Source organism: Grus americana, chromosome 13 (assembly GCF_028858705.1).
Source record: "Grus americana isolate bGruAme1 chromosome 13, bGruAme1.mat, whole genome shotgun sequence".
Lineage (NCBI taxonomy): Eukaryota > Metazoa > Chordata > Aves > Gruiformes > Gruidae > Grus > Grus americana.
In genome coordinates this window covers 13,787,045-13,801,786 of record NC_072864.1, presented here as the reverse complement: position 1 = coordinate 13,801,786, position 14,742 = coordinate 13,787,045, and the positions used below count along the sequence as shown (strand labels likewise).

At 42.3% G+C, this 14,742-nt stretch overlaps 2 protein-coding genes across 18 annotated transcripts in view; one reads left to right on the top strand and one right to left on the bottom strand.

The window, feature by feature from the left end:
• LOC129212203 (uncharacterized) overlaps positions 1 to 14,742 on the bottom strand; it is a 50,120-nt gene that overhangs the window by 20,112 nt on the left and 15,266 nt on the right. For 8 of the 17 annotated variants that reach the window (XR_008579103.1, XR_008579099.1, XR_008579102.1 and 5 more), the window contains one exon: positions 2,009 to 2,078. The exons of the other annotated variants lie outside the window; for them this stretch is intronic. The gene's annotated coding sequence lies outside the window, so the exon portion shown is untranslated. The remainder of the gene's footprint in view (positions 1 to 2,008; positions 2,079 to 14,742) is intronic. 17 annotated transcript variants of the gene reach the window in all.
• POP4 (POP4 homolog, ribonuclease P/MRP subunit) lies at positions 7,171 to 10,530 on the top strand. Its single transcript, XM_054840472.1, has 7 exons — positions 7,171 to 7,267; positions 7,347 to 7,399; positions 7,891 to 8,114; positions 8,767 to 8,844; positions 9,061 to 9,122; positions 9,468 to 9,569; positions 10,079 to 10,530. Exons 1-7 carry the CDS (start codon positions 7,261 to 7,263, stop codon positions 10,213 to 10,215), a joined length of 663 nt encoding a protein of 220 aa, XP_054696447.1. The 5' UTR covers positions 7,171 to 7,260; the 3' UTR covers positions 10,216 to 10,530.

The window sequence follows — 14,742 nt, the reverse complement described above, 5'->3', positions numbered from 1 at the left end:
AAAGCTCTCCCCCTCCCACCCCACCATCTTGTCCCACTGCAAAATGTATAAATTAATCTCATGCTAAAATTAACATACATTGCTGAGGCAAATGAATTGGCATCTCCATGTATATCTATTAGCTTCCAGCATTTCCTGAGAGGGGCTTTCATTTAATTACCAGCCTGACAGGCTAGCTCACTCCAGAACTGCAGCTGCATTTATTACTTTTATCTCCTTGGACACCTGCCTCTCTCCATGGTTTATCAGATTTCTACTGAAGAGAGGGACAAAATATTTTCTATTGCACCAGGTTATTGTTCCTTTAAAAGGCACTTACTAGAGCACTGACCTCCAACAGGGGTTTTTTTTTTTTTTTGGTTGGCTTTGGATGGTGGTTTGTTGGGTGTTTTTTGGTTTTTTTTTCCAATTATCAAAGCAATGCAGCAGCATTAACCCCTCACTGCCTCACCACACACCTGCAGTTCAGAACAAATCAGATTACAGATAGGAGCTGAAAACCTCACCGCCAGCTGTGTGTGAGCAGCTCACCACCCTGACCACTGCTCATAAAAACCTTGCCTGCAGTGGGACTCCAAATTCTCAGACACTGAGACTACTTTTCATCCTCCCATGTATGAAAACTTCAAGTGGAAATGCCGAGAGATGCCTGAGCACATGGCTCAGTACCCTCCATTGCAATTTGGTGAGAGGGAGCTGCCTGAATTCGTCTTGATGGTTTAGGCCATGCTTCATATTGTCACTGATGCCTCTATGACTGGATCATAAAAAGCTAATGTAGATACAAGGAACATTATTTTAAAAAGTTAAAAAGCTGGCTACATGCATTACCAGCATAGTCACAGCCAGTGTTATGGGTTATGTGTCACCTGCGTGACTACGTACCACTCGGTAAGTGGTGAGTAAAGCAGCTCTTACCCCTTATTGCCTCAGGCAGCAACTCAGGACATTGCTAGTTCAGGTGTTGGCTGTGGCCATGGGGCTCGTTCAGCCTAGCTCCAACACATAAATACTTTTTTTCATTTGTTTTTCTCTGGGTCACACTACCTGAATTCGTGGATACACACAGGTCCCCTGGGCAGGACTCGCGTGAGCTGGTGTGTTGTGACAGACACGTTCAAACCACTGGGGCCTGAAGCTACGTGGTGCCTCGGCCAGTGAGGCCTCCATGTGTGTGGCTCCAGCAAAGCATCTCTCGAACAAGGAGAGCGCAAGCTGACTCATTTTATTAAAAAGAATGGTTCACTCCTGACAGCCTAATTGTGTTACCTCAGAAGAGTCTGGCAGGAACAGGGCCTTGCTGATAGTGATGCCTTTGAGAAAGACACCTCATTACAGAGGAAAAATGAGAAATTTGTATCTGGTTAATTAATGAACCTTTTCAACTTTCTTGGGATTTCATCCCGGTTCCCAGCTCCACGCTGGCAGTTTGGCATGCAGCAGCTGCTGGCTGTGAGCTACGCGGGAGGCGGCTGCGCTGCAGATGCTGCCCTGCATGGCTGGAGCCTCCCGCTCCTTCCCGGGCCAGGGCGGCAGAGGTAGCCCTTGAGCTGGGGGCATCCTCTGCCCGGACTCCGACCCAAGCAGTCGGCACTTAAGCACCTTCTGGGAAACGCAGCAAAAGGTGCTTCAGTGAAACATAAATTATTTTAACATAAGCCTTGTGCAAAAAAAAGTGCCTCTTCCTTCCTGTCACCTTAGTCCTAGTAAAAACTACTGCATCTCACTCCAGAGCCCTGAGGCTGAGTTACACACAGTACATGTAAAACTCCTGTTTATGTTTAGGAGCTCACTGTGTGCGGTGCCTGAGCAGGTGTGTGGCCTGACAGTGCCAGGAGGTTTGGAGGTGACCAGAGGAAGCACCCTGGCTCACAGGTATGCACACATACTGCAGCAGCCACAGTATGGCAGCACAAAGCTCCTCCAGGTAACATTTGTTCCATTGCACTCTATTACAAAGAGAAACAAGCAGTACACAGTAACATATTTTTGGCCAAAACTTACTTACCATGGGTAAAATGGCAAGTCGAGACAACCAAACCATGTCCCACAGGCTTGCAGAGTGCGACAACCCTTTTCTAGAGAAGAGTGTAAACATTTTTTGATGAAAAGCCAACATAATTGATTTTTTTGAGCCAAAAACCTTTGTATTTGTATTCTTTTAAAATTTTAATGAATTGTTAAATTTATGTAGTTTAACCAAAACCAAATGAAATATATTAAACTATTCAATCTGCTATAACTCCGACTATTATTACTTTATAATTTACCATTTTTAATACTCATTTTGCATCACACATCCCTATCGCGTATGAGCCAATGTTAATTATGTTTTAAAATAAAATATTCGACAGGATCTAAATAAGACTCAAAAAACAGCAAAAGTAATGACTGTAAGACAGACTGTCATGGAATAATACATGAATGCAGAACGCTGGTATAATTAGTAAATACAAGCTGTTCAGGAGCAGCAGTGGTGTCTGTCATTCTGATGTGTGTTTGGATCATACGTGATCGCAGCATGCAGGGGAAACCAAACGTCAGCTGCCAAAGCCTCAGCCTACTGACTCCTCGTTACTGTTTTCGGGAGCAAGTGTTGCTTTTTTCGCTGGGTAGGGCTGGGTAGTTCTAGTTTGCAGTAGTCATCTCCAGGTATTCTAGGGTCCCTCACATTTTTAATATTTTAAGAAGGATATAGCTTCTTATTTTGATATAAGAATATATTGGTGTTTAAAAACGTGGCCTCAACTTGTGGTGAAATTGAATTCCTTCAAAATCCTCTTTCCACAGATAATATTACTGTGACGCAGAAGAGGTTGGTGTATGGGAGAACTGGAGTCCTGTGTGCTAAAAAAAAGCTGCAAACAGGCAAATTTCTTCCACAAGAGGAAGCAATATTTAATTTCAGAGTTGAATCGGTTAGTTGAATGTCCCCCACCCGCAGCAATAGGTAGAGAAAACACGGGGCAGGCAGGTGCCCACCTGGCTTCACAGGGGCAGGACGGGCTGCAGGCGGCTCCGGACTCGGGCTGCCCTCTAGTGAGAGTTTTGCACTTCAAAACCCAGCTTTTAAATCACTGACATTTTCTGAAAATATTTGGGGATTACCATTTGCCTTCTGATTTCTGTGCTATTAAGTTACACAGGATTTTTGTCTCCAAGCTTTTTCTTATTTTCTTCATGCACAGAAAAGCTAGTCTTTTTTATTCGCCCTTATGTGGTATCTGCCAGTTGAGATGACAAGGAGCTGGGACTGTAAGGAAATAATGCACCTTCAGCTAAAAAGAATAGTTTATCAGCTGCCGGTGGGGGAGGGGGGCACATCTCATCCTAATCCGTGTGTTAAAGACGAGCTGATAAAGCAGAAAAATTTATGGAAAATATATGGAAAAGAAATATTTGTGAGATACAGGGTACATCAAAAGATGACATTCATTAAGCAACTACAGCTAAAACTGGTCAACCAAACCCACAATGCAAGAGTTTGAACTTCCACGCAAAACTTACCAACTTTCCTCTAGCAAACCCAGAATGACATGAAATGAAAATTCAGGCTACTAATACCAAATACTCTACCCACCCACCTGGCTGAACAGCAGTTCTCACCCTGCCTGCCCACTGCCACCCCCTAGACATGACCCTTTCCTAGATGGTTTTCCCAGGAACCATGAGTATTGAGTGCCTGGAAAAGTTCCACACAGGGCACACCAGCAACATCCCAACGCTGTGCAGCAGAGCCAGGAAGAAGCCAAGTGTGCAGGGGACAGTCAGCCAAGGCGCCCGAAAAATGCTGCCATGGAGTGGCTCTGCGCTCCCGGCCAGGCCAAAAGAAGACGTCAGCAGGAGGAGGCAAAGGCAGCAGCAGAGGGGCAGCAAGAGGCAGGCAGGGGGTGGTGGGACAGCCATGGGCTTACACAGGCTGGCTGCACACTGCTTCAGCACAGCCCTGGGAACAGGGTGGAAATTGCATTAGCAGCTTGATACTTGGGTAGCGGAAATCAGATCAGAGGGTTTTAAATGGAAATTATTTTCACCAGTACGGACGTCCCTAGGGACCAAATTCAGCTGCTAATACAATTTGGCCAGGAGGAATAAACTATATTGATCTTGAGAGCTCAAATGCTTCCTGAGACCGTCCTAGAGAATTATGGTATTTATTTCTTGTATCAATGAGAATCAGCAAAAGTATACCAGTGAATATAGCCCAGTCACTTTTTACACACATCAGTTAACTTCACATACTTCTGCTCATCTCTCGCTGCAGTTCATAATTACTATCTTTTTAAAAAAAAAAAAAAAGCACTGATCTATTCTTGTGTCACACAAATATCTTTAAGTACCGTCTCTGGTCACTCCGCATCTCGTGTTTTAGCTTTCTGTGGCTGTCAATATAAAGCTCTTTCTATAATTGCTCCCACATTAAGTCAGCTTTCCCCAGGACACTGCTGTTTGTTACCCAGCCTGGCCTGCACACGGTTTTTCCCCATCACTGTAATTCAACAGTACCTACAGGTACAGCAATATGGCCCCCTAGTGCACACAGTTAGATTGCTTCAATGTTGGGGTTTTGCATAGTTGTTTTGGGTTTTTTTTTTTAATTATTACTTTTAGAAAGCAATAAATAAAGCCATAAATAGATTTAATAGAATAAGAAATGCCAGCGTTGGCACCTATAACTCAGTATTTAATAATACATGTTAGGGATTTATATCATTATAAACCTATTTTACTTGAAGTAAAAAGCCTCAAAAGTCTAAGACACTAAGACAGGCAAAGTGGGTGATGCTGCACATTCAGAAAAATGCATTATAATTACTGTGTCTGCGTATTTCCAGTTGATTTTATCTTCACATTTTACCCATCTTTCCTCATTTCTCTGAGACTTCTTTTTCTTATCTACAAACTGTCTTTGCATATTCTCTGGTTTCTCGATTTCTTTGCCTATTCTTTTTCATGTTTATTTGATGGGAGTCTAGACTCCTGACACAGAGCCTTCTTGCTGGGACATACGCTAACGCGCTGATCTCGCTCCCTCAGACGTTATATCTGAAGATAAATTGGGAAATGAAGATGTAGAGCTGTTGGAAGAGACTGGCTTCCCCAGGCACCAGTTTAGCCTGGATCATTGGATTTACAACACCAGCACCGCCAACACTGATTTGACTATTAATCCCTGAAGTGCCCTAGGAATTGCAGCATAAATCCAGTGAAGGAGCACTCATATGGCCCTAAAGACCCATAGCGCTTATCCCGGTACTTCATTCATGAAAATTGATCTTTTCTTAGTAGCAATGACAACTCAAGGAGTCCATGCTTTGTAAAACCAAGAGATCTGCTTGCTGTGGCAATGTACTTAACTGCCAGGAGGTCTATGATACAAACCAACTAGTGCTCACACTTAATACTCTGCAGAGACCAGCCCATTCTTCTTTACACACATATGGAGAGACCTACAATTTCATTCCCTGTTAGGGATCACTTTAGTGCCTTTGTGCTCCACAGCAGCACTCAACAAAATCATCGTGTTTCCTACACCCTGTCTCAGTAACTTTCTCCCACAGTATCCTTTACCAAGCAGTGCTTAACTATCTGCTAAACCAATATCCCCCCATGACAAGAATATAAACCTCTTCTGTGTTTGGAGAACCATCGTGTCTGAGCAGAGGGTAGCATGAGTTGGGACTGAGCTGGCAAGGAAAAGGAATTGGCTGTTCCGGTTTCTAAGCGCCTCTGTGTCGTACAGTGAGCAAGACACTGTCCTATCCCAGGAGGAGAGAGGCAGTGACTTATCAGAGGACGTAAATCCCACAGTGAGAGGCATCTTCCTGATTTTTTGACCTCGATTGCTAGAAAGAGAGGGACAGACTTTAAACAAAGATCTCACATTGCTGTGTGAGTACAGTAGCGTTTGACGCAGGGTTAGCTACTGGGAACAGCTGAACAGCAGTGTGTACGAGCCAGGTACCTGCAACAGCTGGAGAGGCCTTGAAGGACAGGCTGGGACTGGGAAAGAAACTCTCTCTCCTACCAAGGGAAGTGGGATGGGAAGCACTTTGGTGGGGGGCAGAGAGGGCCTGCACCTGCCCACAGCCTGGGGAGCTTGGGCAGCGGCTGCTTAGACTGTTCAGACACCTAAGAGAAGTTGAAGGTATTAAAAGGTTCCTATCTAGCTTAATCTAAATGACTAATCTAACAATCTACCCTGGCAATAACTCTCTCTCCCCTCCCCCCCCCCCCCCCCCGCTTTGTAGAACCTCATGGTTGTGATAAGCAATGTCATTTCCCTGTTTTACATTCTTTTCTTTGCATTTTGATCTTAGCAATGGCTTCCCTCTAAACCAGAGTCTAGCACAGTTTGTGATTTAGGAGGGACACTGAGCTCTTCGAGGCCCTTAGTGTGCAGACGCCAGTGCCAGCCCTGCTAGGCAATAACCCAGCAACGTGGCTATATGCAGGGAGGCTTCTCTTCCCAGGACACACAGGGGTCTTGGCTACCTCCAGCAGTGCAGCTTCTGAAATCTGAGGTTAAGGCTGGGATTTACTACCCTAACCAGCAGAGAGGTGGTAACAAGATGGTGTTTCCTTTGATATGCTGAGTAGTATAAACTCTCTATAAAAGCTTTCAGCAAGCAGAGCTTAACAATTCCCCCCTCCCCACCCTTTTGGCTCCCACTTGCTGAAAAGGCTTTGACACCCCTTTCCCTTTGTCCCTTATGACTTTGTTGTGCAGAGGTCAGGCAAGGCCAGAGGGAGAGGACAGGGCTCTCCCTTACCCAGGGCCTCCCACATGGCTCACACGGGGAGCTGAGGCTGGTGTGTTGGATACGCGACTCGTGTGAAAGGCAGCATTGAGTAGGTTTCTTTAAATCTGAACTCAACCCGGTCTCAAGCACGCCCACGGCCTGAGCTCCCGTTACGCAGGGCTGGACAGGCCATGGCAGCGCCATCTTCACAGGCCTGCACGCGCGTTTGGCACCTGTGGCAGGCCCTACGAGCTTTGCACACCCCGGGGACTACCGGGAGATACTTTTAGCACACAGTAATTACAGGGAAAACCTGCTGTTGAATCCCGGAGCTCCTCCCCACGAAGACAAGGTGCTCCCCAAGGCACAACGCCCCCCGACCCCACGCGCGCCGTTAAAAGCCGGCGCGGCGCAGACGCCGCCTTGCGGCCAGCCCTGGGAGCCGGCTCTCTGCGCAGGCGCACGTCGCCTCAGTGTCGTCAGCCGCCTGCGCCGGAAAGCGCCTGCGGCCGCCGCCATGGAGGGTGAGCGCGGCGGGCGAAGGGGAGCCCGTGCCGCGGCGGCCCCGCCTGACGGCCTGCCCCGCTCTGTTCTGCCTTGCAGGGGAGCTGTACCGCCGCCTGCTGCCGGAGGAGACGGGGGAGCTGCGCCTCCAGGTACCGCCGCCCGCTCGAGGAGCCCCGGCCCGACGGGGTGGCTCTGGGGAAGCAGCACCTCTCGGCCCAAGCTCCCAGCCCGGGAGCGCGGTTGTCGGGAGTTACTCGGCGCTGTCAGCTCTTTTCTCACCCGGTCTCGTAACAACCCTGTTCGGGAACAAGGGGAGGGGTGTCGGCTGGCTCCTCGGCACTGCATCCCCAGTGCGTGCGCTCAGTTCGGCTTTAGTGTGTGAAACTGGACGGAAAACCTGTCGTTTCCTCCCTAATAGCCGCGTTAGTTACACCGACGTGAGGAAACCGCGGGCGGCTGCATGTTTGTACCCGGCCTTGGGTGTGCGAGGCTTCAGCGTGTGAACGTTTTCCAGTAGCTGTTACTTTTGTGTAGATCTCTAATTTCTATGGCGGTTTTGTCAACCTGATAAAACTAGTAGTCAGCGGCGAGTTCTTCATTAAAATTTAATATTTTAAAGTATATTTTAAAATATCTTTAGCCTCAAGGATCAGAAGAGGCCAAAGCATTTGTAAATGCCTTCCTGAAGCGTAGTATGCCAAAAAAGAAAGATGAAGCTATCCAGGATATACTAACTCGGAAAGCTGTAGTTCTTGAGCATTACTCCAAAAAGAAGACAAAGCCAAAGAGGAAGAAAACAAAAGGGTTTACTGCCAAACAAAGGAGAGAAATGTGTCTTTTTGAAATTGAGCCTGAACAGCAAAGGTAAGTTTTCAAATATTTTCTTTGTGTAGTAAGTGGGAAGTACATTGAATGTCTATAAAAGCAGCAGCAGGAACATGTGGATAGTAACCCTTCAGTACGTAACATCAGTCTGAGACTGTGGCATTTCACCATGAGAAAACAACTATTTTGTCTGTATAGCTGGAAAATTAATTTCTGTTTGTTACTGATTCTCTTTCCTTTTGTATAACTAAATGTAATAAGAACTCAAATCCGAATACCATCACCTCTGATTTCAGTTTTTAAAGTTAGACTGCCTGTGACCAGAGAGTTGGAATTGTGCATCAGGTTCCCCAAACTAATGCATGTTGAATAAAGCCCCTGCTGCTGCTAACATCAAGTAAGTGGGGAGGTAAAAGAGTAGAAACCTCTTCAGTCTTAGACATAGCCCAATCCTCTAAAACACATCACTGGTTTGGGTCAATAGAGAGGAATGTATTTAGTTTATGATTTTTTTTATAAAGCAAACCAGTTTCTGGAGTAGGTTACCTCACAGGTTAAGTTAGAAGAGGAGATTACAAAAGTTACAAATGTTAGTCTTAACTCTGTTGTAAATATGGATTACTTCAGTAATCAACCAATAGATTTTTTGATAATTGAGTTTTATATAATACTTCTTGTCTTTTTACTGCAGATATGCCATCTTTCTACCACTACATGAACTCTGGAAACAGTATATCAGAGACCTGTGTCATGGACTTAAACCAGATGCGTAAGTTTGAGATATTTTAAAATCAGTGTGGTTTTGATTTAGTAGATATTTCCGGGTTTATTAAGTTACTGCTTGAAACATCCCAGTTACTTGATAAGGATATGTACTATTTCTGTAAGCTTTGACATGATTTCAATAGTCATGGTCACATTTTGGAAACCTAACTTTCCATATAATTTTCTTTCCCTCTTCCCTGATCCCACCCTCTTCTTCAAGGCAACCACATATGGTTCAGGGCAAACTGCTAAAAGCTGATCTCCATGGAGCTATTGTTACAGGTATTCTGTTTGTTTTCTTTTACGAAATCATCTGAACTTAAGTAGACACTCCTGTATTTCAAGTGCTTATTTTTAAATTCCTTTCGGTATCATTACATCTAGAATCACATAGTTGAAATCATATGTTGATGGATTCTTTCTCTACTTACCAACACAAATTACTTTTCAACTGCTCTTAATCATGATGTTAGTTGCAAAGATTAACTGCAAGTTTTACCAGCAATTACTGTAACTGCATTATTTCAGAATGTTGCAAATAATTTTTTAGAATGAAGAGGCAACTGTAGAAGAGCAAAGAAACTGCCTGTGTCTGAAACTAATACATACATACTTCTGTTCTTTCAGTCACAAAATCAAAGTGCCCCTCTTACGTTGGCATAACAGGAATCATTCTACAGGAATTTAAACATGTCTTCAAAATAATCACTAAAGAGGACAAATTAAAAGGTATATAAGAATTTTTTTTCAGTGCTTTTCACAAATTACTCAGAAATTTCTTAAACACAGTATTCATCTTTCACCTCTGCGTACATTGGTTTATACTGGTACTTTTAATTCTTTGCATAGAGTGGCAAAAATCAATGTCTCTACTGACCATGTAACAGCCCAATATCTTACCAGAAAAGTATCACACTAGAAATGAACAATTAAAAAAAAAAAAAAGCATTTCCAATGTACCAAACATGATTATGCACATGGCTCGTTCATCTGATTCACATTAGATGTTCTCTGCAACACTGACTGCAAGCTCCTGAAGGAGGACTAACTTTAGTAATTCCAGTTTAAAATTTTGAAGGTCTGGTTATTTTTGTTCTCTTGCTAAAACATTAAAACCTTGAAATATGGCAAACCTCAAGTCTACATGTGAATAATAGCCTCTGGCATGTCAGCATATTTGGATAACAGGGATTTACATTGGTCCACTTTTGTTAATTTCTTTCCTTTTGCATTTTCAGTTGTTCCCAAACTTAACAACGTGTTTAGTTTGGAGATTGATGGATTCATTTCCTACATCTATGGAAGCAAGTTCCAGCTTAGAGCAAGTGAGCGATCTGCAAAGAAGTTCAAGTTGAAAGGAACTATTGACCTATGATTTCATGGAAAGTCAGAAGTAATAATAGAAATGTCTGCTGTTTACTTGCAGTTTAAAGACCAGGTTTTCTGGCAGACTGGAAATGGAAAAGCTAGGTGAAATATTTCTAAAGCATTTCTTCTTACTGAAGAATGATTAGTATCTGTTTTCTTTAAAGCAGTCTTTCAGACTGTTGGAGTTTGTTGTATTTGTTCTGTTATTTGTATATAACATTTGGCTTTTATTAAACTTGTATGATTAGTATTGATTACCTGACTTCTGTTTCAAATAATTGTGCAAATTTATGATTATGAAAATTATATCTTGTAACTCTAAGATAAATGTTATTGTTGCCTTCTGTACAAATTGGGTTTTATCTGCCTATTATAGGCTTATGAGACTGCAGGTGATAATTGCTCTTTTATAATCATTGTTCCTGGGTTAACACCATCTTTGCCTGGTGAAAGCATATGCAAGTTGTTTCAACTGATAGGTTTTTCCTTGAATATCTCCTTCCTTGTGGTTAATAGTTGCAGATAACATGTTATCTGCATGAAAATATATACATACTAAGTACGTAATGCAGCCCTGCAAGCTGTTAGCCTACCAATAACATACTATAAGATTAAATCAGACATGTAAATATATATTGTCATGCTAGAGCACAGGGAACACAACACATTACATAAGAGGGAAGCACTTGAAGCTAGAAATTTAAAGATGGAAACAACTCCCATTCAATCTGTACTTAAATTACAAAAAAAAATGCTTTATGAATATTTAACCTCTATTCATAGAGCTTTAACCTATTTTGTATATATTTAGTCATAGTGTCTGTTCTACACTTAAAAATACCTTTCTTACTAAAATACATGTTACACAATTTTTTAAAAAGGCTAGTGTGGACAGCACTTAAGTTTGTATTAGTTATTTGTGAGCACTATATCAATGGAACGCAAGAAGTCAGGTAGTTTTATAATGTAAGTCTTCTAAACTCATCAACCACCTGTAATACAGCACCACTTGTGAAGAAGCTTCTAGTGTTTAAACCATCTATAAATACTTCCTTTTTGCAGCAGTCTGCAACAGTATTTATAATGGAGACCCCATACTTGCACCAGTGGAGACTTGTTCAGCTTTGAGTGCACATGCTTTTCATGTGTCCTCAGTCCCTTTATCTCATTTTTTCATAATATTTTTACTATACATAGAATGGTTTGGGTTAGAAAGGACCTCAAAGATCATTTAGTTCCAACCCCCCTGCCATGGGCAGGGACACCCTCCGCTAGACCAGGTTGCCCTTGCCTCATGTCTCAAGGATCCTTTTTTGACTGCCCAGATTATAATCTCTCATCAACTAGGCAAGTTTGACTTGTTTGGGAGGTGGTAGTGACCCCTGTATTTAGATCACTTAACATTGTTCTATTATAAGAGAGCCTCTATGGTATTTGCATTATAAAGGTAGCTTTCAGTGTAAATTACAAAGTCAATTTCAAGATCAAACAAAAGACCCATATCTAGGAAGAGGAGTTTTTCCCACCACCATTCAAGTGTTCTTAGCCAACCAGGGTCATTTCTTTAAAGAGAACATAGCTTGTTCTCTCACATACACTACACACCAAAGCCTAGTTAGTACTGGGGTTAGGAGTACAGCTCCAGCTAGAGCTCTTAACTGCACCGCAGGGCATATAAGCCATTTATCTGCCATGAGAGAGCTGAAGGATCATCACCACCTCCAAGGCTCCCCCATCCTAAGAAAAAACTGGCTGTACCAGCCAGCCCTCAGTCAGTTGGCCTCCAAAGCTCCTACTTCTCTCTGGACCTGGTGCTGGGAGAGGTTACAGGAGAGCTGCACTTCCCTGGCCCAATGCCTTGGACACAAACCGGATTCAACATCACTGAACCAGGCTCTGATCAGGTGAAATCACAGCACAGGCAATACTGGTTTTCAAGAAGAACAGACTGCTACTCTGCCCCCTTTGAAGTCAGGAAATAAAGTAGTTGGTATAGAAATAAATCTTTGTTGCAATTATATGAAGTACTGCCCTTGAGGTGGGGAAAACGGACAGTGTTTTTGCTAGAGATGTATGTTTTACACAGGAAAATACAGTCATTTCACACCAGTGGGAAATGAAGAGAAAAAACACTGGGGAAGCTTTTGAAAATACAGATAAACACACTTGAAAGTGCCAAAGAGTAGAAGCTTTTTTCAATGAATTTCTATCTGTGAAGTAAGAACAAGATGTGTTAAAGTTGTTAGACCTAAGTTATTATTCTACCTAGTACCCATTACTCCTCTCAATGTTCCCTGAAATTAAATCTCTTCGTTTCCTGTGAGAGGTGAGAAGGAAAAACAAACAAAGTGGTAGAAAGCATAAGTCATAGCAGAAACTTTCCTTTCAGGACAATGACCTAATTTTGATTTTCCTCATAGCCTTCAGTGTAACATCTAATTAAGACATCTGTTAAATGCCTATAATATTAAATTAATAGGGGGAAGCTAATAGAACTTTATTGGCATAGTCCGGTTAATTAACATTAAGGGCCTTTAATGGCTGTCTTAAATAGACATCATTAATGGGAATGCCATACAAATTGGAATTAGGCACAATCATGTTTCATTGTGCTGTGAAGGACATACCATATTTTACCATATGGACACTCAGATGAACATGATACAACTTCCCATAGCTAATGGCATTTCCATTTTTTAAACTATTTCAGCAACCAAAAAAAAGACAAACACTGCCTAGCAGTCCCTTTCAATAAATAACAGCAAGGCATTCATTATTTACAGTGAAGACTGCTGAAGAGATGTTCAAAGGTCTCCTCAAGGTAATCACATGCTAGTAGCACATAAAGACAGATGACAAATGAAGAATAACAAGAGAACCAAACAGCCAGCGCATTCACGACGCCTTTACTGCAGTTGGTAAATCACCTGAAGACGCCTTTTTGTAATGACTCAGTGAGGCGTTCCAAACAGCCCCCATAAATCACTTAAGCTACATCACTCCTGCAGACCACCGGTATCACTGTCTACCCATCAGCTCCTTGAACCAACCCCCTGTCCCATCAGCTTTCTCCAGAACACAGCTCTGTGTTCATCTTTCACTAGAACACATTAAACTCCCCATTGTCTGTGAAGAAACTTCCTTGGAAACTGGATCATGTGAAAATGACTGCTCACCAGTCCTCCGCTGCTGATTCATGACCGTTCCCCATCTCTTCATTAGCCGAGACAGTAAATACTTAATGGATTTAATATTAGGAAATTGGAGAACTAATCGCAGCTGTCTCTAATATGCCTCTTCATATGTTCAACTCTGAATTGCATGCAGGAGAGACATTTTTCGTTATGATTTTTATACGTAAACTCTCACTAAAGAAAAGGCTAACCAGGGAATAATGAACAACAATGAGCAATATACTGTCTTACTGTGTTACACACATGCTTTCTTATTACTATGTATATATAATATATTTATAACCAACCTCAATTGACATAATTGTAAACAATCCAGTTACTGAATTTTGAATGTTTAAACAAGAATGGGAAAACAAACAAGCCCCCCACCCATAATTTCTGTTTGAAACTTCAGAATAATTCATTGTAGGGAATGCTTGAAATTAAAGCCAAGATATATCCAAGAAAACACACAGAATTTTCTATTTGAGGTTGGTTTTTTTTATACTTCATCTAAAAGATGGATTACACAGCAATACAATGGAAGCCCCAAAATACCTCCTGCGACTCTTCTTGGAAGACTCATATTACACCACTGAAATTGTGGCAGCACGTAGCTGACATTAACTCTTTATATTCAAGCCACCCAATGTTTTAGAGAAGCATGAGAGAGAGCATAAAATTCTGATCCAGACCAGAGCATTTTTTAATGAATTCTCAAGTCTTGGACAAGTTCATCCCTCTGGCAGACCCTCTTTGGCCATTTTAGTATTTCAGATCTGGGAGGACTTGTGTCAATGCAAGAGGTTAGAAATAATTTCTAAGCCTCTTACAACCTTGGACCAAGCAACTCTTGTTAAACAAACCTTAAAATAATTTGGGACAGTAACACATAGTCCTTAATAAGTAGCTGCATTTTGCAAAGGAAAAGTCCCAGCAAGGACAGCTACTATTTTTTACTAGAACAATGCCTCTCTTGAACTGGAAAAGAAAAGGTGAGGATACGGCTATGCCAGGCTGGTATGATCTGGAAAAGGAGGTTTCTTGTTCTGAAGTGTGTACATAAAAGGTAGGCAAACCTCACTTAGCCATTTTCACCATAATTTGCAGATCATAGGTTTAGAAACCTTTACTGGAAATATTGGTGGTGTTTTCTAATAGAAAGAGAACAAAAATGTCATGGGGTGAGAAAGAGTACAGAAGAAAAAACAGGGTGAGTCAGGAGTTCAGACTGAATAACAAAGGGAAGGAAAATCCGTTTGGTAGGGGAAATAAATCCTGCAGAAAAAAGCTGCAGGTATTCATTGGCATGACACTAGTAATTCTGTGCAACATCTGCAGGCTTCCACTTTTCTAGGGAA

Bases quoted from the DNA above. Each gene is read 5' to 3' on its own strand.
- POP4 (XM_054840472.1), top strand. The intron at 7,400-7,890 runs GTACCGCCGCCC...AAATATCTTTAG, and splicing joins CGGGGGAGCTGCGCCTCCAG to CCTCAAGGATCAGAAGAGGC. The intron at 9,570-10,078 runs GTATATAAGAAT...TTGCATTTTCAG, and splicing joins TAAAGAGGACAAATTAAAAG to TTGTTCCCAAACTTAACAAC.